This window comes from Astatotilapia calliptera, chromosome 15 (genome assembly GCF_964374335.1).
Source record: "Astatotilapia calliptera chromosome 15, fAstCal68.1, whole genome shotgun sequence".
Taxonomy (NCBI): Eukaryota; Metazoa; Chordata; class Actinopteri; order Cichliformes; family Cichlidae; genus Astatotilapia; species Astatotilapia calliptera.
In genome coordinates this window covers 121,654-147,299 of record NC_137436.1, presented here as the reverse complement: position 1 = coordinate 147,299, position 25,646 = coordinate 121,654, and the positions used below count along the sequence as shown (strand labels likewise).

General features: G+C 42.0%; 1 protein-coding gene across 1 annotated transcript; it reads right to left on the bottom strand.

The window, feature by feature from the left end:
* Positions 1–10,724: 10,724 nt before the first annotated feature.
* On the bottom strand, positions 10,725–25,414 carry LOC113037593 (meprin A subunit alpha-like). Its single transcript, XM_080290019.1, is given in 8 exon segments — positions 10,725–10,894; positions 10,974–11,147; positions 17,883–18,098; positions 18,187–18,330; positions 18,451–18,672; positions 18,950–19,047; positions 22,447–22,558; positions 25,300–25,414. Coding segments are annotated over 8 exon segments (1,251 nt in total).
* Positions 25,415–25,646: the final 232 nt, after the last annotated feature.

Genomic DNA, 25,646 nt, shown 5'->3' with positions numbered 1-25,646 from the left:
TAGTGCTGTAAACACTAGTATTAGGTGTCTATGGAACAAATCTCCTTCAGCGTTCAAAATGACCAAAGTGAGGACTACAGGCGTTTCTCTCAGTTGGTTGTGTTCAGGGAAAAAGCAGCTAAATACACTGAGACTGCTCCACATTTGTTAGTGAGTTAACTCTGGATATCTGTAGGTTTTGTCAAATTTGGAGTGAACAAAAGCAGAAAAACTGTAAAAGATGCAGACAGTGAAAGCCTAGTTTATTTTATGAATACAATGAAACATTTTACAGTCCACAGAGCAAAGTAGCATACACGATAAATAGATACACATAACACAGACTGTGAGAAGTAAAACTCATCGTCTTACCACATGTTATATTCTGTAAACTTAAAATAAACCACTGAAATTAGTGTTTAGTGTTTTAAAGTCATTATTAAAAAACATGAGTCAACATTACTGAAGTGACACTTTAACGATGCTTCATATCACAGTCTTTATGATGATAAAACATGTTCTCTCATAGTAGATGTCTGTGCTGACACTTGTCATGAAAATGTCCTGAGCCAGGGTTCCTCTTGGATTACCATTGATCATTAATAGGATGCACAAAAGATTTGTTGCGTTATCCCCATAAACAACATGCTTTTATAGAAATCATTGTGACACAAATATTTAGATTCTTGTTTCACAATGTGCCTGAACTCAAAATCTTTAGAGTTTCATATTTATAAAGTATCGCAAAGAATACATTTATACCATTGTACACAGCAAATCCAGCATGTCCAAATTAACACTGTCGGATTTGATTTCAACACTATTAAAGTGTCTATATGGGTCCACACCAGAGAGTGTTAATTTAACTCTTTTTGGAGAGTTGGTACGTTAACTCTGATTTAGTGTTAAACACCAAATCTGTCTGGAGTTGATAATTTAACACTTGGTGTTAAGAGTTTATATATTAACTCTCAAAGAGTATTTTAGTTTAACTACGTAAGAGTTATCTTCTAATTCATTCTAAAAAGCGGGAATTTTACTGTTCTGAACTTCTAGAAATTTCTTTTGGAAATAAACATTTACTAAAAGATGCAATGGTTTTTGAAAAACATTTATTCTGAACTGTGCACCACAATTTCAAAAACATTTTCTGAAAGATGTAACAGTATACATGTTCTCACTTTCATTAGAATTTTGTTTATCAAAAGGTCTGACATGGTAAATGCAAATAACAGCATTCTCAACACTTATTTCTTCAATACAATATGCATGTCCTTCATTCATCCCTTTGTGGAACTTCAACGCACTTCTGCTTTCCCCCATATTCCATCTTCACAAGCATATCCTGTGCGGAGATTGAATAAAAATTAGTTGACACTAATTAATGGCACAAATAATCCAGTAAACAATTGCAGCACAGTAAAAAAAAAAAAAAAAAGGAATCCTCTTTGAGCCATTACTTGTGTAAAGTATTTCCCCAAAAGACAAGGACACAGGCAACAGGTAATACTGAACTAAATGTAAAACCTCAACCTTTTTCATTTTTACCTAAACCGTGTACACAAAACTCTGGAGGGATCTAAATGCTAACGTAGAATCCAGTCAGGACGTCAGCTACTGCGGTTTGCTCGTTTTTTTTTATGGGCGATCGTTTTCAGGCTTCAAGTAGCACCATTATACCAACATTTCACATTCTACACATTGTTTTAGGTGTATTTGACCAAAAGTTTGACTGAAAATTCACATGCAAGCTTTTTTCAAGGCTGTGGTATTTGCCCGCAAACAATACCTTTCAGCTAGCTAAGACAGAATATTATGCTATCAGCAACATGGCTAATGCCTTTCACACAGATTTGTCTCAACTCCAAAGAGCCACAGAAGTAAAAGCTAATAGAAATAATTGAAACAATCTTTGAAAAAATGACTTACCAAGCATGGCAAACAACTCAAATATGTAGAGCAAAATGTTCTGAAACGGCTTCACTTCAGCTTCGATTGGAGCTGTGCTGGGGGCGGAGTCTGTGAATTTACTCTGTTGGTGTCATAGCCCCTGTAGGAGTTCAGAGTTAAGAGTTCAAGAGGTCGAGCCCCGGCTTGGACAGTCTCGGTCGTTGTGTCCTTGGGCAAGACACTTCACCCGTTGCCTACTGGTGGTGGTCAGAGGGCCCGGTGGCGCCAGTGTCTGGCAGCCTCGCCTCTGTCAGTGCGCCCCAGGGTGGCTGTGGCTACAATGTAGCTTGCCATCACCAGTGTGTGAATGTGTGTGTGAATGGGTGGATGACTGGATATGTAAAGCGCTTTGGGGTCCTTAGGGACTAGTAAAGCGCTATATAAATACAGGCCATTTACCATTTACCATTTAATGTTTCCATTGTAACACCTCCAGATTTGACATAGAAACACTCATTTTTAACACTCGATTTTAACTACTATCATTTTACACCTCAGAGTTACATTAAAAGAATGTGACTCTACTTAGAGTAAAATTAACTCTACTTTTGCAAGAAGACTATTAACACCAAAACATTTAACACTTTTGAATTTGCTGTGTATGAGCTACGCTTCTTGTAAAAAAATAAACTGATTGGTAATGCGTCTGAGAAAATGAATGAATATGAATGAATGAATGAATATGAATGAATATTCTTTATTGTCATTGTCACAAGTACAATGAAATTGAAAGATGTCTCCGGTCAGTGCAACATCACGAAAGATAAATACTTAAAAACTATAATAGATAGGATATAAAAGATAGAAATACATATAATATACAGTATTCTCATACAGTAAATACACCCAAGCAATCCAGGCCTAAGTCCCCATACAGACACTCAACATACGACCTAGTTGATATATCACTCAAACAATCAATCACTCAGAATCAGAATCAGAATCAGAAAGGGTTTTATTGCCAAATGTTGAGCAGGTTTACAACATTAGGAAATTGCTGCGGTGCTTCAGTGCAAACATACTGTCATAAAAATATAAAAATAAGAATAAGAATTAAAAGTGCTAAGTGGATAGATATATACATGATATATACATGAGTGCAGGTGGTGATCAGTGCCAAACATGGAATGATGCAGTGAACACAGCGTAGGGTCATGTGTTAGTGGTGGGAACAGTCATACGGTTATTGTTCATGTGTCCGACAGCAGAGGGGAAGAAACTGTTCTTATGGCGAGAGGTTCTGGTGCGAATGGACCGGAGCCTCCTGCCTGAGGGGAGCAGGTCAAACAGACTGTGTCCAGGGTGAGAAGGGTCAGCTGAGATCCGAGCTGCACGCCCCAGTGTCCTGGGGCGTGCAGCTCAGTCAATTTGTTAGTGCATCCAACAAAACATGTCTGAAAGCATTCCAACATCAAGGGCACAAATGACAACAGGGGCAATGAAAGTCATCTACTTTTAGTAGCATTGAGACATGATATTGCAATTGGGTAGAAACTGTGTTTGAGTCTGTTAGTCCTTGTGTATGTTGTTCTATACCGTTTACCTATACCATTTACACGGGGCGATCGTGGCTCAAGAGTTGGGAGTTCGTCTTGTAATCGGAAGGTTGCCGGTTCGAGCCCTGGCTTGGACAGTCTCGGTCGTTGTGTCCTTGGGCAAGACACTTCACCCGTTGCCTACTGGTGGTGGTCAGAGGGCCCGGTGGCGCCAGTGTCCGGCAGCCTCGCCTCTGTCAGTGCGCCCCAGGGTGGCTGTGGCTACAATGTAGCTTGCCATCACCAGTGTGTGAATGTGTGTGTGAATGGGTGGATGACTGGATATGTAAAGCGCTTTGGGGTCCTTAGGGACTAGTAAGGCGCTATATAAATACAGGCCATTTACCATTTTACCTGAAGGCAGCAGTTCGAACATGGAGTGTCCAGGGTGTGAGGTGTCCTTTATGATGTTATGGGCTCTTTTGAGGCAGCGGGAACTGTGTAGGTCTTTCAGTTTGAGGGGAGGGCAGCCGATTGTCCTTTGGGTAGCGTTGATTACTCCCTGGAGTGCTTTCCTCTGAGCCACTGTGCAGCTAGCGTACCATATGCCTATGCAGTACGTTAGTATGCTTTCGATGGAGGCTCTGCTGTGACCTTCCTTCTGTGAGGGCACACACACACACACACACACACACACACACACAGAGCGAGAGCGAGAGAGAGAGGAGGAGATCATTAATACAAAGGATTGGAGCCGTTTTTGGATTTTCACTTGTTGGCTTTAAGATGAACAGTCACATAAAATTCATTCCAATTTTTTGTCACGGTTCTGGGTCAGTTTGACCCAGTATTTTGAGTTATGCTTTTGGTGTGTTTTGCATTTTGGATTCTTTTCTTATTATGATGATAATGATGATTATGACTCTATGTTTCGGTTATTCTTGTTTAGGGATTAGTTCGTAGGTTTTTGTGTTCTCATGTTTATTGCAGGTTTAGTTCAGTGTCTAGTCTGTCTCTCTGTGTCGTGTCTGCGTGTTTGTTTAGTGGTGTCTTGTTTCCTGTTTTACTCTGAAGGCTCATGTTCCCGTCTTATGTCAGTGTTTCTAGCTTTGTTCCTCCTGTCTTATCAGGTCTTATTCCTCCCAGCTGTGTTCCCCTTCTGTCTCTAATTTCTTGATGACTGCCTCAGTGTATTTAAGCCCAGTGTGTCTTTGTGTCAGTGTCAGATCGTCTGTTATCCTCACCTCGTATTTTCGTAGTTTCCCTTATTGTGACACTGTGTTTCATAGCCTGCTTAGTTACTCTGTGTTTATAGTTTTTTCTATAGTTCCTTCACAGAGTGCCTTAGCCTTTTTAGTTTACACTGTTAAAAGTCCGCTTGTTCATTGTAACTGTTTATACTACGTTACCCATGATGCACCTCGGTATCTGTACTTCCGGTTGGGAACGTGTTCAGCGCAGTTCTGCACAGATGAGAGGTGTGTCGGAGGATAACGTATTTACTTGCATTCCTGTGTGAGTTAATACTGTGTGCGTGCTTACCATATGACCACACACACACCCATAGACACACTCACACCCCCTTTACCTGCATGTGAATCCTATAATGCCTCCCTACCAACGCTGTACCTCCTGTTGATGTCATCTGCCACCTCCTTAGTAAAGTTATTTGAACTACATCACTGTGGAGTACCATTCCTTCTGACCGAGGACGACTCAGTTGAAGCGTGATCGGCAATCAGTGCAAACATACATTACATACACAGTGTTCTCTGTCTTCTTAGTTTTCCCAGTCTCAGTGTCCCCTAGTGTTTTTGTTATGCCTGCAGCCACAATAAAGGCTTGCCTTATTTTGGAAACCTAGTTCTGTCTCCACCGTGTCTGCTCTTGGGTCTACCTCATTCCTCACGCCGGCGCGCCCCGCCGTGACATTTTTAGCCTTTGCTTCAATTAAGATGTTTCTTTAAATCTACAACAGCTTCCTTTTCAAAAAGTTTACTGACATAATAAGGAAGTAGCTATGGAACTCAGTAAGTATGAGCAACAATAGCTTAGGGACAGTTTCCACAATAAAGAGGATTTCATCATCTGCAGTTCGTCAAAAAAGGGCCGTATTAAAAACAATTCAGCAGACCCTCAGAGTGTGGATACAATCTGTTTTCAACTGTAGAGGTAGAGGTACACTTCATGTACTTATCAATATGCAGTTTAGAGGCTTGCATTAGAGGGCTTTGGTGCTTGGGCCTCTTTTATTTAGCATGGTTATACCTTTGTGAATTTAGCTATCATATGTTTGACATGCAACTAAAAATTCGAAAATATATATTTTTTAAATCAGTAACTTTGCAAATTTAGAGGAATTGTTTTCGGACAACATATGTGTCACATTTTAAACAGGGTTTGAATAATCAGCACTGACCTACAGACAGACATTTATGCCCTGGGTTAACAGACATGCTTACCTTGTGAAAGGCCCTCGGATTTCTTGGAGCAGAGAAACATGCTGTATTGTTGCTTTTCTCTATTGTATAAGCAGCGCCCGACTGTCAGAAACGCTCTGTGCGGGTAGCAAAGTCGGCTCCAACGCACATTCAGGTGAAAAAATAAAAAGTTAAAACGATATACCTTGCGGCATTTGTGAAGTGCTGAGGAAATACTATGTGTCTGAAGGGGTGTTTTTATATAGGTGGACTTGGTTTCAGTTGGGCTCTGAGATGCAGATATAAAGAGCAGGTTGTAAAGAGAAAGGTGGAAAAACTATGGTGGTTCGGTTAGTCAGTAGGATGTGTAATTGTCTGCCTGTAGAGATAAAGGTGTGGGGTGTAAGAAAATGTGAAAACCATTTGGAGGCTCAGTTGGACATGGTTTCAGTTGACCTCTGACATGATAAGATAAAATAATGGAACTGTTTGTAATTAAAAAATGTGGAAACTATGGAACTATAGTTGGGTTGTGTGCTGGGATGCTCTTGATAAGGGAGCCTCTTTTATTGTTTCATGACTTCTTTTGCTGACTGTTGGGGGCCTAACTGTAACCCTCTCTGTCTAACTGTTGCAGAGTGTGACTAGGTGTGAATATGTGGTTTTAGAAGTATCACAAGAAAAGTTTATTTCTAAAGGAATACCTATTCTTGTTTGTGGTACTCTATTTAAAACTATTAGCCTCTGTGTCTTTTTGGAGCGCTAAAGAATAAAGTAAAATGCCCCTAAAGTAGTTAAATCATCTATGTGTAATCATCGAGTCTTACTGTTGCAGTGTGTTTGTGACTAGTAGATAATCATAGGGCTAGTTGCATTAAAGAAACATTGGGGTTGATACAGTGCTAGTGTGACTAGGTGTGAATATGTGCTTTTAGAAGTATCACTGTTTATTTCTAAAGGGATACCTGTTATTTGCGGCACTCTGTTTGAAACTATTTGCTCCTAAATAGCACTAAAGAAAAAGCAAAATGCTCCTAACTAGTTAAAATACCCCTAAACTAGTTAAATTAAATCATCTATGTCTAAATAACAGTGCTCTGAGACCTATACAATCCTTTAAAAAGAGTTTAATTAAAACACATAATGGTTTCTGTGGGGCAAAAAAAGTACAGGTATATTACTACTGATAGCAATGTTGAATATTATTACACAGGAAACAACTACACGTAAAATAATCACACCGTGACACCTCTGCCTTTGTAAATACCCGTGTAGGTGTGGCTGTAGCATAAAAGAGTTAGTAGTTTATTTTATTACTAACTGTAATTTATTGCAGATTACTTGTATTTGCTTAATTGTTTACTAAATGGTTGAGGTGTGAAATAAACCACAATGGAGCAAAATATGGGGGTGCGTGGTTGGAGGATGTGTTTGTGCGTGCATGTGCGCGGAGAGGGGGCAAACATTTTTCTTGTAAAACAAAGGGGGGCCTAGCAAAAAAAAGTTTGGGAACCACTGTACTAATCCAAAATACTCAAAGCTTCATAGAACTGAAACAAACATTTATTTTTAGCTCCATTCTGCTGCTGATACATACTTTAGGTTTCTGAACATTAAACTTGTTGCTGCCTTTCATAGTGTGTAACTTGAAGGCCCCGAGTACTTTCTCCCACACTGAAAACACTGGGATGAAAACATTATTTGAACATTACCTAATAAGACTGATTCAGCACAGACAGTTATGTTAAACTTTCCTAGCAGTCCTTCACAAACAGGGAACAGTCTGTCTATTCTCTCCATCTGTCAGCTGCTGCTGGCTCTTCCTCCTCTTCCTCACACACTGCTGAGTTTGTCCTGGTGGATCATCAGGGGTGCAAAGCCTCACAGATGATGTGCAGCAGTGGGTCCCTCAGTATGTCCTCACTCTGGACACTTGCAGTTGTCACACATGGAAATCAAATGTGTGATAAGCTGCAGGATTCAAACACAAGTGTAACTTATAAACACATGTTCATACTTTTATTCCACAATCAGAGAGAAAGAAACAGAGAGAGAGTGCAGGACAGACAGGTGACAGTCTCAGGTGTACACACTGCTACACAACAGCACCAGAGAAGGAGGATTTAGTGTTTGCGTTATTACGAGTGCTCAACAAGAAGAGTTCCCAGATGGTGCAGTGGACACGTGTGTGACTGCTGTGATTAAAGCATCTTTCTTTCAGCTTAACGAGTGAACCGTCAGCTCGTTCAAACACACGTTAAAGTCCGTTTGGCTCGACACCACCGAACAGAGGCAGCAATATAACATAGCTAACATTAACAGTGCAGTGAATCCTGCTTGTGCCGTGATATTCAGGTCTGCAAACCGAGCACCATTCATTGAATTTCAGCTTGTTGTGTTTGTGGATATATGACTGACTTTAATTATCCATAAAATCATCACATTCTCTGTAGGATTAAGGTAGACTATTAAACATCATGAAGACCCTGGAAAGGCTCATCCTGGACCAGCTGCGATCCATTGTCAGACCACATCTGGATCCCCTTCAATTTGCCTATCAGCCTCATCTTGGACCTGAGAACGCCATCATCTACCTGCTCAATCGTGTCTACACCCATCTGGACCAGCCGGCGAGCACTGTGAGGGTCATGTTTTTTGACTTTTCTAGTGCTTTCAACACCATCAGGCCGACCCTCCTGGGTGATAAGTTAACAGCGATGCAGGTGGATGCTTCTATGGTGTCCTGGATTTTTGATTTCCTGACAGGAAGACCACAATATGTACGTTCAAGGTTCAAGGTTCAAGGTTCTTTATTTGTCACATGCATAGTTATACAAGTATAACACACAGTGAAATGTAGCCTGACACGCTCCTCGACATGTGCAAAAATGGGGGGGGGTGTAGAGGAAGAACATTATATATATATATATATATATATATATATATATATATATATATATATATATATATATATATATATTAGGGGTGCAACGATACACAAAATTCACGGTTCGGTTCGGTTCGATACTTTGGTGTCACGGTTCGATATTTTTTCGATACAAAAAATGTTCAAGCATTTTTAATTTGTCATTTATTAAAATTATAAATATATATTTTAACTCAAAAGTACAGTTTTTAAATTTAACCCTAACCCTTGTGCGTGTTTTTTATTTTGACAGCGAATGCGCACCTGCGGACCACTTATGTGCAGCCCTGGTTATTTAGCTCATCATATTGCAGCCACAGAGATTATTTTGTCCATGAAACCATAAAGCTGCACTTTCTTTTTGCCTTATAGTCTGATTTGTCATAACTTCTCCGTTTTGTGGTAAGCTTTTCTTTGGCTGTCACTTCTTCACCCTGACCTGTCTTATTTGGCTCAGCAGAACTAAAATATATATCTGTCTGTGAAGGTTCTCAGTCATCCAGGTCATCGTAGTCAAATATAAATCCTGCTGCTTTTACACACACACTCACATAAGCTCAACGATTCTCTGCGCGATCAACCTCTCACATGTTTAAGCTTGCTGCGGGAGATTTCACTTGTCATGTTTGCATAGTAAGCTAACGATTAATAAGACGATGTCAGAGGAATTGGTGCACAAATTATCATCACTCACAGATCAGTGCTGTCGCTCTCTATACACAGTTCGCACGATTGCAAAGTGAAAGCAAAAAAACAAGCGCAAATTCAAACGCGACTTCAATATGTCACATATTGACAGTGGCTCACCGATGCCAATGACATAATTACCCAGCTACATTTCTGAAAGAATGCAAAAGCATTGACATATATTTTTCCTACAATAGCCCGACGGGCAGGGAAGAGATAGAATTTTGGTAGCCCGACTGAAAAAATCGCTAGCTCCATCGACAATAAACTAGACTGGGCTACAAATACCACAGCACTTTACAGAAAATGCCAGAGTCGTCTCTATTTTTTGAGGCGACTGAGGTCCTTCAACATCTGCCAGAAAATGCTCAGGATTTTCTTTGAGTCTGTTGTGGCCAGTGCGATCCTCTATGCTGTTGCATGCTGGGGGAGCAGGCTGAGGGTCGCAGATGCCAACAGACTTGATAAACTGATCCGTAAGGCCAGTAATGTTGTGGGGATGGAGCTGGACTCCGTCAAGGTGGTGTCGGAGAGGCGGATGTTGTGCAAGATAAAGACAATGTTGGATAACATCTCCCACCCACTCCATGACATGCTGGTCAGTCACAGAAGCACGTTCAGTGAAAGACTGAGATTACCGAAAAGCACCACTGAACGACACAGGAAATCATTCCTGCCTGTGGCTCCCTGTACAACTCATCCACTTAACACACTGTTTACTACAACAGCTACACCCTTCTTGCACATGTTATTTTCAGCTATTTATTAATAAGTGACTTTTATGTATACATATGCCTGCATATATCGTGCTATTCTTAGTTAGTGTATTGTCTGTCTTTGTAATGTTTGTTTATAATGGAGCACTGTGACGAAAAATAATTTCCCCTAGCGATCAATAAAGTATTCTGATTCTGATTCTAAACGGCGTATATTTTAAAGTAAAGGCTTTAAAACAAAGTAAACGCAGAAAGTACAAACATCGCTAATGGCAAATAACTTTGCCGACATGTGGTCAACAGTAATGTTTTAATGTTCTTCATTATTAAACATTTGCACATAAATAAGTGACATAATATTCATTACCCACTTTTAAAAGTTTACTCTTCGGCCGCCCCTCTTCCGATGTTTTCTTCGGCAAAATTATCCACACCCACTGCCGCGCTATGAAGTCTGGGATATGTTGGGCCATGAAGTCTACACCCCCACATCCTTAACATTCAGGGGAAATGAAGGACGCATTTGAGCAGCCTTAATTATGACAGCCTTCGTCGCGTCGCTGTGACGTAATCAGCCATAAAATGTGGCCTTTAAGGCTGCAGACCCTGAATTGGGATACAGCCTGTGTTTTGGAGCCTCTGGTCTCATTTCCATCTTACTCTGGTACTTCTCATCTGTGATGTCATTGCTTGGTGGGGCCAGTTGAACAGGCACCTCAGTCTTGATTAGGTGGGTCAAATCTAGAAAACCATTGAGAAGATGCTAATTTAAAATGTTAGATAGAAAAATTAAATGGGGCATCACATTTCAGATCCTTACCACTGAAGTCGGCAGTAACAATGAGATTATTGTTCTTGAGGAAGCTCCTCCTTTGCAGATGTGAGTGGGAAATGAATGTGCTCCAGCCAAAGTCTTGACTGCGGAAGCATTTACAGCTGTCATCCCACACTGGTCAGGATGTGGCTGTTGGTTTGTTCCAATGAGCATGAGTGTCTGAGTGGACAAAATAAGAATATTCATGTTTGAAACCTGGATGTTGGGGACACATTATTAATCCTTTATTTGTCCAGGTAAAAAATCTCATTGAGATTAAAAATCTCATTTCCAGGAGGAGTCTGTACATTGCCGAAAATGTACAGAGTTTGTCAAAACTAACAGAATTGTCAGAAATGGTTAAAAGACTTAATTCTTTAGCTAATGTCCTGCATGCGCTTGCAGCAGCCATAGACCAAAGTTAGCATTCATTTGAAGTTATTTTTTCAGCCTACAGCAAATACAATATTTAGGCAAACGTTTGCCTAAAGTGATCCACTGTGCACTGTTCTCCAGGAATTAGTCAAAGCTGTCTATAGATTCTTGATTGTGAGGCAGATTATCCACAATTTTCATATCCTTTCAAGGTTTTCGTGACTGGAAATAAACCTTTGTATGGCCATAATTAACTGCAAAGTCAGGTGATGTGTTTGTTTTTTTAATAAGTTTAATTTCACTAGCTGGGGCATGTTTGGAGGTGTGGTCCTGCTCCTGAAATTCCAATACATAATCTCCAATTCACTAGCTGGGCCCACCTCCTCATTTTAGATTTGACAGCGTTTAGTAGGTAAAGGTAAACACTTGGACATGAATTGAGCTTGAGGTTTGGGGAAGGCCTTGAAGGGGACTGACGATGGCTCCTGGGCCTGGCAGATCCCCAAAGAAGGCATCCAGAAGCAGTAATAAATGTGCAATATGAAGGTTGAAGACGTCAGTGTTAATAATTTGATTTTCAATTCAACTTATTTATACAGCACCGAGCCACAGTGACGGACACCTCAAGACCCTACAATGATGTCTAGAGGAAAAGCCCAACAATCGTATGACCTCCCATGAGCGAGCACTTTGGCGATGGTGGGAAGGAAAAACTCCCTTTTAGCAGGAAGAAACCTCCAGCAGAACCAGGCTCAGGGAGGGGGAGCCATCTGCTGCGACAGGTGGGAGAGAGAGAAGGAGATCGGGGCAAAGACAAGCTCAGGGAAACCGAACGTCGCTCCATGGTGTGAAGTGGATGAGCTCGGACAATTAGGAAGGAATGGCAGGAGAAGAGATTAAAGGAAACAATGGAAATCTTAATAGATGAATGAGGGGAATCCTCGATCAGGTAGCGATGTGGCTCGACTTTGAGCTGAAGCTCTGACAGAGAAGAATGCTGGATTTGAGATTTGAGGTAAGGCTTGACGGCTCAAAAAGCTTGTGTGAGCTTGTCTTTGAGTAGAAGATGGAGAGGTGGTGCTTAGCTGGTTAATTGCTTCAGATAAGGTAGCGATAACAACTGAGCTGATTTCTGAATGAACAGAAGTGACAGCAGCAGCTTGGGAAGAGTTAAGGAATTGAAAGACTGATTAGAGGAAAATAATCTTCTATAATAATAACCTCCAAAATCATCCAAGAGCAGAGAGATGATAAGCCATTTAGACGTAGTCAGAACCGTGAGTCGACTTAGAAAGCGGTCTTGAATGATTGTGTCGAGGGTGGATGCCTGATGATGCCAGTGAAAGCACGTGTCACGAAAAGCACATGAGAAGTGAAGGGATGCCATGAATAATTATACGCCTAGCATAGTTTGGATGTCTTGAAAGGAGCGATAGAGGACAGAACCTGGCATCCCGGTGCCACGAAGGTTTACCAGTGCTTTGTGAGGGCAGGAAAGATGGCAGCGAAACTGGCATCTCAGTGCCGGAACGGTTTGCAGCTACATCTTGTGGAAGACTGGACGAAACTGAAAAACTGGCTTCCTGGAGAGAGGATTTTTTTTTTTTGCGCAAGTGATTGATGGCAGAAGCTGCCAATCCAGTGCCAGAAGGTTGAGCTGCTTAGCGCATGGGAATGGAACCTGGCATCCCGGGGCAAAGAGCTTTTTCTGCACTGCAAATGGGGAATAGAGACACGGAACCTGCCATCTTGGTGCTGAAAGGAACGTCTGCTGCTTAGCATGTGAGGGCTAGATGCAGAGAATCAGAATCAGAATACTTTATTGATCCCTGGGGGAAATTATTTCTGAAGCTGGCATCCCAGCGGTAGAAGGATTCACTGCTGTGTTGCTGTGATAAATGCAGAGAAACTGGCAACTTTATATTAGAAAGCATTCTGCTGCATTTGCGAATGAGGGATACAGAAGAACCAGGCATCTCGGTGCCAAGCTTCCTACTGCATTCGTAAAGGAGGGACAGAGGAAGAGAAGCTGGCATCCTGTTGCCAACGTTTGCTACTGCATTTGCGTAGGGGCATAGAGGAAGAGAACGTGGCATTGTGGTGCTGAAAGCATGCTGCTGCATTTGTGAATGAGGGATAAAGAGAAACCCTGGCATCTTGGTGCCAGAGGAGTTTACTACTGCTTTGCAATAACGGATGCAGAGAAACTGGCAAAGTGGTGGAAGTTTGCTGCTGTGATTACGAATGATGGATATAGAAGGAACTGGCTGGAAGGATTCTCTGCTGCTTTTGCCATGATGGATGGATAACTGGCAACTCAGGGGTAAGAAGCTTATCCCTGCGGTTTGCACATGGCAGATATAGCAAGAACCTAACACCACGGTGCTAGAGGGGTTTGCAGCTGCTTGCAATGATAGATGTGGAGAAACTGGCAGTTCAGTAACCCGGTGCCTTTTTATTTATTTATTTATTTTTTCTATCTAGAGAACTGCCAACCTGATGGTAGAAAAGCTGCTGCTGCTTTTGTGGATGAGGGATAAAGGAATCTGGCAACCCGGTGCCGACATTTCCTGCAGAGTTTAGCCAAGGAGGGATGAGAGGCTGGGAACCTGGCAACTCGATGCCGACGTTTGCTGCAGAATTTTTCGAAGGAGGTGTGGGTGGCTGAGAACCTGGCAACCCGGTACCGACGTTTGCTGCGGAGTTTAGCAAAGGGGGGATAAGTGGCCGAGAACCTTGCAACTTGGTGCCGAAGCATACTGCATTTGCTACCGAGGGATGGAGTACTGGCAACTCTGTGGCCTTTTTTCCCCTAACTATGCTGATAAACTGGCAACTCAATAGTCAAAAAGCTTGCTGTTGCTTTTGCGAATGAGGGAGAAAGGAACCTGGCAACCCAGTGCCAACGTTTGCTGCAGAGTTTAGCCGCGGAGTTGTAAGAGGCTGGGAACCTGGTAACTCGGTGCCAAGGTTTGCTGCCGAATTGTTCAAAGGAGGGATGGGTGGCTGAGAACCTGGCAACCTGGTGCCGACGTTTGCTGCGGAGTTTAGCAGAGGAGGGATGAGTAGCCGAGAACCTGGCAACTCTGTGCTGACGTTTGCTGCAGAGTTTAGCAGATGAGAGATTGGGAACCTGGCAACTCGGTGCCAAAGCATACTGCATTTTGCCACCGAGGGATGGAGAACTGGAGACATGGTGCCTTTTTTGTGTGTGTGTCGTCTTTGCTGAGAAACTGGCAGTTCGGTGGTAGGAAGCTTGCTGCTGCATTTGCGAATGCCGGATAGGGAAGAACTGGGCAGGGATGAAAAAAATCACGACGATGGAGAACAGTAAACAGTATGGTGTCACGGTGGGGTGTGCCGAAGTGTTTTGACTTCAGGACCCAGACGCAGATGCAGAGAGAGCGGCGTTGCAGGAGACGGGATGTGACTTTAACCAAAAGCAAGCTTTATTTAGCTGGTTGCAGACAAAACATGAAACTAAGAAAACAAAGAGGAATAAGATAAGATAACTCTTTATTGTCATTGCACAGTCATATATAGTACAATAGTACAATGAAATTGGAAAACTGTCCTACGTCAGCACTACATATAACACAACACGACCCGATACAACACATCACAACGCAACACAAACAACACAACACAGTATAATAACTTAGTAATAAAAAAGAAGAAGTGTATGTGTATTGCACACTGTTATTATTGCACATTAATTGTTATTGCACCTTGTTATAAATATAAATATTATTATTGTTACTGTTTTTACCGTTGTTACCTCCCCCCCAAAAAAGTCCAGGGAGGTAGCCAGTCAGGTCAGCTATTTGCATTGATCAGGGCTATTGCCCTGTTGTAAAAGCTGTCCTTGAGTCTATTTGTTCGGGACCTCAGCAGCCTGAACCTCCTGCCAGACAGCAGCAGCTTAAACACCCGGTGTCGTGGGTGTGTACAATCCCGTAGGATGCTGTGTGCCCTCTTGAGACAGCGAGTGTTGTACAGGTCCTTCAGGGAGGAAAGAGGATGTCCAATTATTTTTTTGGGCCATATTGATGACCCTCTGGAGTGCCTTTCTGTGTGCTGTGGTGCAGCTGGAGAACCACACCGATGCAATATGTCAGCACACTTTCAATGGAGCAGCGGTAGAAGACAGTCAGCAGCTCCTTCTTCAGGTCCATTTTTCTGAGGATTCTCAGAAAGTGGAGACGCTGTTGGGCCTTCTTTAAAACCACATAGATGTTAGAGCTCCATTGGAGGTCTGTGTCTATGTGCACACCCAGAAACTTGAAACTGGAGACCCTTTCCACGCACTCCCCGTTGATGCTGACAGGCTGCAGCTCAGACTTCCTCCTTCTGAAGTCAACTACCAGTTCTTTTGTCTTGGTGGTATTGAGGTCCAGGTTGTTATCTACACACCAATCTGACAGCCTCTGAACGTCAGCTCTGTACGCCATCTCATCTCCCCCAGAGATGAGCCCCACCACGGTGGTATCATCTGCAAACTTGATGACTGCGTTGTCTGGGTGGGAACTAACACATGTGTGTACAGAGTGTACAGTAGGGGACTCAGTACACAGCCTTGTGGAGAGCCGGTGTTAAGGCTGAGGGCTGAGGAAAGATGAGGCCCCATTCTAACTCTCTGTACACGGTCTGAGAGGAAGTCTCTGATCCAGTGGCAGGTGGTAGAAGGAAGTCCGATTTCCAGCAGTTTAACTATTAGTCTGTCCGGGAGTATCGTATTGAAAGCAGAGCTAAAGTCAACAAAGAGCAGCCTGGTGTAACGGCCCTGCACTTCCAGGTGAGAGATGGTGGTGTGGAACATTGTAGCAATGGCATCTTCAGTTGATCTGTTAGCTCTGTATGTGAACTACTATGAAACTCAGTGAAAAAACTATGAAGAAACCATGAACACTGAGTAACTATGAAACACAGTGAAGACAAAAACCTATGACACTCTATGACTGAGGGATAACAGTCAACGCGACGCTGAACACAGCAAGACTGAGCACTTAAATACACACATGAGGTGATCAAGGGAAGTGGAGACACATGAGGACACAGCTGACTAGAATCAAACATAATAACAACACAGGGGAGAGAAAAATTAACCACATGAACCCAGAACACACAATCTACTTCAAAATAAAACAAGAAACTAGACATGACAACACTAAGCTGACAGACCTAAAACACATGATAAATTAGACAAGAATCCAAACATTGAAGCCAAGGAAACAATAAATAATGTTTCAGAGGCCCAGGCTGTGACAGTATGGAGCTAGCGACACATTTCCAGCTTGCATTAAATTCTGTTAGTAGGAAGGAGCACAGAGCTGAGCTTCCGCCTGCTACCTGGCGCTGGCGGGTGGGTGGAGCTACGAAGTATGCTATAGCTTTGCTGTCGGAGCTGCGATGTGTTTGGAAGTGTGGGTTCAGCGCTGATGTCCGTCGGCTTTCCGGCTAACTCGCCGGCACACTGCACCTTCTGCAGAGATGTATTCCACCTGTGTGCAGTTCCTCCACTCTTGTACATCACCCTATGTTCCTCCCTCTTCCTTAAATGTGTTGTTCCTGCAGCCATTTTCATCCTTTTTGCTAAATCCACTACTATGTGTCCTTCTGCTGTTCTCTCCTTAAAACCATACCTACCCAACACCTCCTCATCTCCTCTGTTAGCTTCACTTACATCTCTTCTCAAGTCCACATCCCCCCTCCTGGGTACACTCAATTCCTCTATTTCTTTTCTAACTGACATCCAACCTGAGGAGTGTATGCACAGACATTCAATGTCACCAGCTTCAAACTCACACACTACATCTACCTACATTCGTTCCATCACTCTCACCTCCACACTCCTGCTTTTTCTTCTCTAACACTGCATCCTACCAGAACTTCCCGCTATTCCCTTCCTTTGTCTTTCTATAACAGCAGCACAGTTTTCATTGTGGCGGAGTTCTATAGGAGTTTTTCCCCTTAATAAAGTAAATAATCCTTTTAAAAACACATTTGTGTATTTACTCAGGTTATCTCTGTGTGACAAATATGCAAAAAAAACCCTCCAAGAAATCAGGAAGTGGAAAATAGTTTTTCAACAACCCTCCACAGTTCGAAGAACCGCAACTTTCCATTTTTTAATTTTTGTTTGTGCATGCAAATTGTGACGTAAGAACCAGCAGTTGACCTGGTACACCATAGTCAGTAGAGACTAAAAGAAGAAAAAGAAACCACTTGTCTTGCTCAATCTATTGGTTAAACCAACCAGACTAGCAGACACAGAAAATAAAGACACAACAGAAACATTTCATCTGTGCTGTACCTGAGAGAACGCGTTAACTGTTGGGATGGTTTATGTTGGGAGTATGACTTGAAATAACATCATTTGAATGTCATTTTTATTCTGCTGAGAAGTTAAGCAAATGTTCCAATGAACATTTGCCTCGATGCAAAGCTGTTTGTTCAGACATTTGCTTCAACTTCATGAGGAAGCTTAAGGCATTTTCTATGAAATGCTCATCCTTGCTAATCTGCTTATTTAACAAATACCATAAAACGTGCGTATTTTCTTCATCCTGCAAACAGTGTCTGTGCCATCATCTGTCTTGACCCATACAACCAGCCTGTCCGCGGGGCCCCCTGTCATCTTGTAGAAGAACTGCAGACACTGAAGCTTCCTCTTGGGGTAGAGGATTCGAGGTTCCAGCATAGCAGACTCCTGAGGCTCCCCAGTCATAGTGTTGAAGTGCATGAAGTATCCAGCATCTAAAAAAACAAATAAATATAAGACAATCTATAATAATGTTTAATTCCCTCTGAAATTACAGTAAACATGAAGAGACATTATTCAGACCTCTGCATTGCCCCAGGAGTGTGTGATCCAGTGTGCCTGCAGAGCTCTGAGTGTAGACACACTTCACATCATCAGAGGCCTGGATCATCCCACAAATGCTTGCATACTCAAAGGTACACTGATCCAGCAGGGTGAGCGGCCCGGCTGTATGAGAATGAGAGGAGGGGTATGCACATAGGAATGTGTTTTACACAGTCCTATAGCTGTCAGATTTAAAAAAAAAAAGTCGACTCATTGAAGCCCAGTGTGACAACATATACATACAGCAGTTGCACATCCTGGTGAGCCTGAGGGTGTCCATCTTGCTGAAATCAAGGTACTGGCCAATAAAATTGTAGAACTCTGGGATTTTGGTGGTGATAGTGGGGATGGATTCATTCTTGTTGGAGGAGAAGTGCCTGTAGTGCATGACGGACTCATAGTCGTATGCAGTGTTTTGATCAGTGATGAAGTCGTCATTGTATTTGTTGAAGTTATGTGGAAGTCCTGCAGGAAATGTTCTCTTATTTAATAAATGTTATCATAAAAAAGCAATCATAAATAACTGTACATTTGACACTTCAATTATGTGTCACAATACAATGCATCATAGCATTACACTATAATGATCGTAGCATGTATGTTTGCGTGTTCCTTGCCTCTTGTGCACAGCACAGGGTTTGCTAGTGTAACTATCTATGCAGCAGTACACTTTATCCTAATATTTTTTTGAGTCAATTTCTACATAGAAAATGGCTGAAAAGAATGAAAGAACTACATATACCTGACGTAACCTGGTCCAGCCAGATGTTGTCCATGCGGGACTGTTCATGGTAAAATCCCAGAGCATGGAGCAGCCAGTGGCGTGTCCAGCGGGGTGGCCTGGGGGGGCACAGGCCACCCCCCCAACCAGACTGACCACCCCAGGTGCCACCCCGAAGCTAAAACAATAAAATTTAATGAAATATCAAATGTACGATTATGGTTTCACAGTGAAGCTCAGATATCCGAGGGTAAGTGAATGCAGCACCGGCTTCTGCATCATGTTAGCAAAGGTAGGAGAGCCAAGCACGAAAGACGGCACCGCAGAAAACATTTTTTCGGCGAAAGGTTAACAAGTTAACATAGCTGGACTAGCCGTCGGACATTTGCACGGTGGGCTGATGACTTATTTATTTATTTTTTGCATGAACAATGAGAGGTGGTGGATTGGCCAGATGCTGGCCGATGTGTAAAAATAACTCAGTTGTTTGACTTGCAGTCAAGCCAGCCTCCAGTTTGTTTTACGTTCCCTGTGTATCCCTGCCTCACCTTCCCTCATCCACCTGTTGCCTCTGTGGAAGCTCCGCCATAGCCACCACCATACAACACTTGTGTCAAGCCAGCCTCCAATTCGAGACTTGCAGTCAAGCCAGCCTCCAGTTTGTTTTACGTTCCCTGTGTATTCAAAGTATTACGGGAATGGATGTGGAAACCGGATTTCAAAATAAAAGCCAACTTCGAGTGAATTAACAGATATGTTAAGAACATAATAACATATAATTTAGGCTTCTTTTTTTTTTTACAAACTCTAATGTTAGATCTATATGACACAGCCTTGTACCCTAATTGTGCCCTGTCACTATCAAGGCCATCTTATTTTGGATTTCAAAGTAAAAGCCCTGTGAATCTTCATTTTTGAACTACTCTTTCAATGACTTAATAATGCTCTTAAAAGCAAAAGTCGTATTTCCAAATACCATTTGGACTTTATATCAACACTTTCCAACCACAGTCTTTTTCACAGTGATACCATATCAATATCAAGTCAGTCTGATTTTGCCTTTCATAGTAATGGCCCTTTGAAATTGCCAATATTTGACTTAATCTTCTAACGATTCAAAATGCTCTAAAATGAAAAATTCTTGTTTCCACAGGGTAAGTCCACTTTAGATCAACAGTATACAGACCCACAGTGATACCATATCAATATCAAATCATTCTGATTTTGCTCTCAAAAATAAAAGCCTTTTTAAATTGTCCATAATTGACCTACCTTTCAGTGATTTCAAATTGCTCTAAAAAGGAAAATTCCTGTTTCCACAGGGTAATTCCACTTTAGATCAACAGTATACAGCCCCACAGTGATACCATATCAATATCAAGTCAATTTGCCTTTCAAAGTAATGGTCCATTGAAATTGTCCATGTATGACCCACTCTTTCACTGACTTCAGAATCCCATTAAAAGCAAAGTTGCTGTTTCCACAAGATCATTTCACTCTACATTGACAGTATACAACCCCACAGTTTTATCACGTCAGTATCGGAATTATAATTGTTCATTTGGTACTTATAATAATTAAACGCGGATGCTGTTAACAGGACAATTATTGTTTCCACTAAGTAATTGGAGTTCATGCAAACCATACACAACCTCTACAGTGGTAAGATCTCAATCTCAAATCAATCTCGTTTTGCATTTCAGAGTACAAGCCTTTTGACTTTGTTTATAGGAGATTCTCTTTCCACAACTTCAGAATGGCATTAAATGGAAAGTTCCAGCTTCTATGAATTAATACCAGTTTGTGCCAACACATATCATTGCATATAATCTAACAGTGGAGTTGGTGACCATACTTTTCGGTGACATTAGAATGCTGTTAAATAGGAAAATCCCTGTTCCCATGCAATAATTTTTCCTCTAAATCAATAATATAGTCCCTCAAAGTTGTACGCTGTGAAAATCAAGTCGTTCTTGTTTTGGATTTAAAAATAATCGCCCTGGAAATGGTTTGCAAGCTGTTTTGTAATTTCTTTATTTAGAATGACATCTTTCCACAGACTTGAAATATGAACGTACTATCAATTACAACTTACTGGCAATTTCAATTCTGTCACAATCAATTGAATTGTGTTGAAACAGCAATTTTCATTTTTAAAACATTCTGAAATAATTGAGAGAGTATATCACATATGGACAAATTCAACGGGCCATTAATTTGAAAGGCGAAATCAGACCAACATGAAATTTACATGGTTTTACTGTCGGGTTGAATACTGTTGATCTAAAGTGGAATTATCCTGTGGAAACAGCATCTTTCAATTTAAGAGCATTTTGAAATCGTTAAAAGAGTAGGTCGTCTACGGGAAAGCAAAATCAGACTGACTTGAAATTGACATGGTAACATCGTGAGGTTGTATACTGATGATCTAAAGTGGAATTACCCTGTGGAAACTGAAATCTTCCTTTTTAGAGCATTCTGAAATCACTGAAAGTTAGGTAAGTTATGGGCATTTTCAACAGGCCATTATTTTGGAAGGCAAAATCAGAATGACTTGAAATTGACATAGTACCATGGTGTGGTTGTACACTTTTGATCTAACATGGATTCATCCTGTGGAAAGAGCAATTTTCATTTTTAGAGTGTTCTGAATTCTTTAAAAGAGTAGGTCGTATATCGGCAATTTGAAAAGTCTTTTATTTTGGAAGGCAACATCAGACTGATTTGATATTGATATGATATCACTGTGGGTCTGTATACTGTTGATCTAAAGTGGAATTATGCTGTGGAAACAGGAATTTGCCATTTTAGAGCATTTTGAAATCACTGAAAGGTAGGTCAATTGTGGACAATTTGAAAAGGCTTTTAGTTTGGAAGGCATAATCAGAATGACTTGATATTGATATGGTATCACTGTGGGTCTGTATACTGTTGATCTAATATGGATTCATCCTGTGGAAATAGCAAAATTCTGTTTAAGAACATTTTGAAATCGTTAAAACAGTAGGTCGTATATGCTCAATTTGAAAGGGCTTTTATTTTGGAAGGCATAATCAGAATGACTTGATATTGATATGGTATCACTGTGGGGCTGTATATGTCATCCAGGGAAGGACGGACGTTGTTTTGCTGTGCTGTATTTTAATGTGAAGTGTACATGTTTATTTTTTATATTGCATGTATTGGTTATACTTTGTGCAGTGTTTTATTTAGTTTGCATGTTTTAGTTACCGTCAAATTGTCCTGGAGAGACTCCGCCCTTTCCCCCGTTTTTATTAATTGGACACACCTGAGAGGAAAGGAAAGGTAATTTACAGAGTGCTCAATGACACATAAAAGGGTTGTAGCCGGTGTTCACAAGGGACACGGACAGGGAATGCGAGAAGAATGCGAGCAACACAGACAGAGGAAGAGACATGATCGGAGGGGAGATGATCAGAAAGAGAGAGACGATGAGAGGAAGACGATCAGCGACTGGAGAGGAGCAGATGCCCAGCGACTGAGGAGAAAGAGATTACCAGCGCTTGGGGAGCAAAAGATGACCAGCGGCTGGGGAGGAAAAGATGACCAGCGACGGGGGACGAGACAGTGGCAGTCGGACGGCAATAACGATAAGAGCCAGCTTGTGTACTGCGAGAGAACAGGAGCAGTGAGACAGCGGTACCGATTCCAGTTTAAGGAAGCGGCGGGCGGAGTTGAGAGCTCTGCCCACCCGGGTAAGTCTTTGACTTATCCTTTTTATAAAGTAAACTGTCAAAGGAATAGTGACTGCCGCTCCCTCCCTTCCTTCAGTGCACCGGGACGTGGAATGCGGGGAGGAAGGCGAGGACTCCGCTGGGTTTCCCTCTCTGACTACTACGCTGGATTTCTTAGTTTTCTGTGACTTTTAGGCCGTGGTGGATCCCACTGGACTTTTAATGTTGTGTGTTATTGATTTTTATTGTGTCTTCCCTTGGCCAAGGTTGTCTTAATTCATTTTACATTTTTAACTATTTAAATATAATAAATTATATTTTTAATCTTACAGTTTAAATTGTGTGCTTTCCCTTGGCGGCTCCACTGCTCTGCCCGTTTTGAGGAAGGTTTCCTTCCTTTTTAAAAAACACAAAATATTGTGGAAACATAATCAGCCTTTCCGCCCCGTGTCACATATACTGTTGATCTAAAGTGGAATTACCCTGTGGAAACAGGAATTTTCCGTTTTAGAGCATTTTGAAATCACTGAAAGTTAGGTCGTATATGCTCAATTTAAAAAGGCTTTTATTTTGGAAGGCATAATCAGAATGACTTGATATTGATATGGTATCACTGTGGGGCTGTATACTGTTGATCTAATATGGATTCATCCTGTGGAAATAGCAAAATTCTGTTTAAGAACATTTTGAAATCGTTAAAAAAGTAGGTCGTATATGCTCAATTTGAAAGGGCTTTTATTTTGGAAGGCATAATCAGAATGACTTGATATTGATATGGTATCACTGTGGGGCTGTATACTGTTGATCTAAAGTGGAATTACCCTGTGGAAACAGGAATTTTCCTTTTTAGAGCATTTTGAAATCACTGAAAGGTAGGTCAATTATGGACAATTTTAAAAGGCTTTTATTTTTGAGAGCAAAATCAGAATGATTTGATATTGATATGGTATCACTGTGGGTCTGTATACTGTTGATCTAGAGGATTAAGTCAAATATTGGCAATTTCAAAGGGCCATTACTATGAAAGGCAAAATCAGACTGACTTGATATTGATATGGTATCACTGTGAAAAAGACTGTGGTTGGAAAGTGTTGATATAAAGTCCAAATGGTATTTGGAAATACGACTTTTGCTTTTAAGAGCATTATTAAGTCATTGAAAGAGTAGTTCAAAAATGAAGATTCACAGGGCTTTTACTTTGAAATCCAAAATAAGATGGCCTTGATAGTGACAGGGCACAATTAGGGTACAAGGCTGTGTCATATAGATCTAACATTAGAGTTTGTAAAAAAAAAAAGAAGCCTAAATTATATGTTATTATGTTCTTAACATATCTGTTAATTCACTCGAAGTTGGCTTTTATTTTGAAATCCGGTTTCCACATCCATTCCCGTAATACTTTGAATACACAGGGAACGTAAAACAAACTGGAGGCTGGCTTGACTGCAAGTCTCGAATTGGAGGCTGGCTTGACACAAGTGTTGTATGGTGGTGGCTATGGCGGAGCTTCCACAGAGGCAACAGGTGGATGAGGGAAGGTGAGGCAGGGATACACAGGGAACGTAAAACAAACTGGAGGCTGGCTTGACTGCAAGTCAAACAACTGAGTTATTTTTACACATCGGCCAGCATCTGGCCAATCCACCACCTCTCATTGTTCATGCAAAAAATAAATAAATAAGTCATCAGCCCACCGTGCAAATGTCCGACGGCTAGTCCAGCTATGTTAACTTGTTAACCTTTCGCCGAAAAAATGTTTTCTGCGGTGCCGTCTTTCGTGCTTGGCTCTCCTACCTTTGCTAACATGATGCAGAAGCCGGTGCTGCATTCACTTACCCTCGGATATCTGAGCTTCACTGTGAAACCATAATCGTACATTTGATATTTCATTAAATTTTATTGTTTTAGCTTCGGGGTGGCACCTGGGGTGGTCAGTCTGGTTGGGGGGGTGGCCTGGGGGGGCACAGGCCACCCCGCTGGACACGCCACTGGATGGACAGCAGGGAGAACACACGGGTGAGACATGGTGGATACACAGACGGACCAGCAACTACAATGACAGAGGATACGACTTAAATACACAGAGAAACACAGGGGAATTACACACAGGTGGTGGACACAGCTGGGAGAAATCAACAAGACGAGACAGAGGTAAAACTGAACACACTCACATGAGACGCAGACCTTCACAATAAAACAGGAACAAGAAACCATCACACTAAGACACAGACTCGACATAGAGAGAATGACACATGGAACTAAACTAAACCTGCAAAAACATGACAACTCAAAATACTGGGTCAAACTGACCCAGAACCGTGACAGTACCCCCCCCCCCCCCTCCAAGGGCTGGCTCCCGACAGCCCAAAACAAAAAAACAGAGCACCAGACCAGGGCGGGCAGAGGGGGTCCAGGAAGGAGGGTCCGAAACAAAAAACAAGGAGCACAAGAGTCCAAACACACAAGAAAACAGTCCAAGAACACAGGAAAGCAGATCAAAAACAAAACCAAATCAGAGCTCAAGAGTCCGAGAAAAGTTCAGGGGGTCGACCCGGGGGTCGACAACACAAAGACCAAGACAGTTCTGGAGGCCGACCGTGCACACGGCAACGGCGGCAACGGGCAAACAGTTCTGGAGGCCGACCGTGCACACGGCAACGGTGGCGAAGGGCAAACAGTTCGGGAGGCCGACCACTTGGAAGGCAGTGGCGGCCACTGAGCAGGTCCGGAGGTCGGCCGCGATGCCAGCGGCGGCGACGAACTCTTTCCGGAGGCCGTCCCCGAAGGCCATGATGCTGACTTAGAGGCCCGGAAAACGGACGGGCTCCTCGGGCCCTCCAGCGGAGGAACTAAACTAAACCTGCAAAAACATGACAACTCAAAATACTGGGTCAAACTGACCCAGAACCGTGACAAAATAAGAGCTTAATAAAGACGCTTAATTTCTTTTTTTTTTCTTTTTTTTCTTTTCTTTTTCTTTTTGGCCTGTCCCGTTTGGCTCTTTTGCCATCGGAATTGTTGTC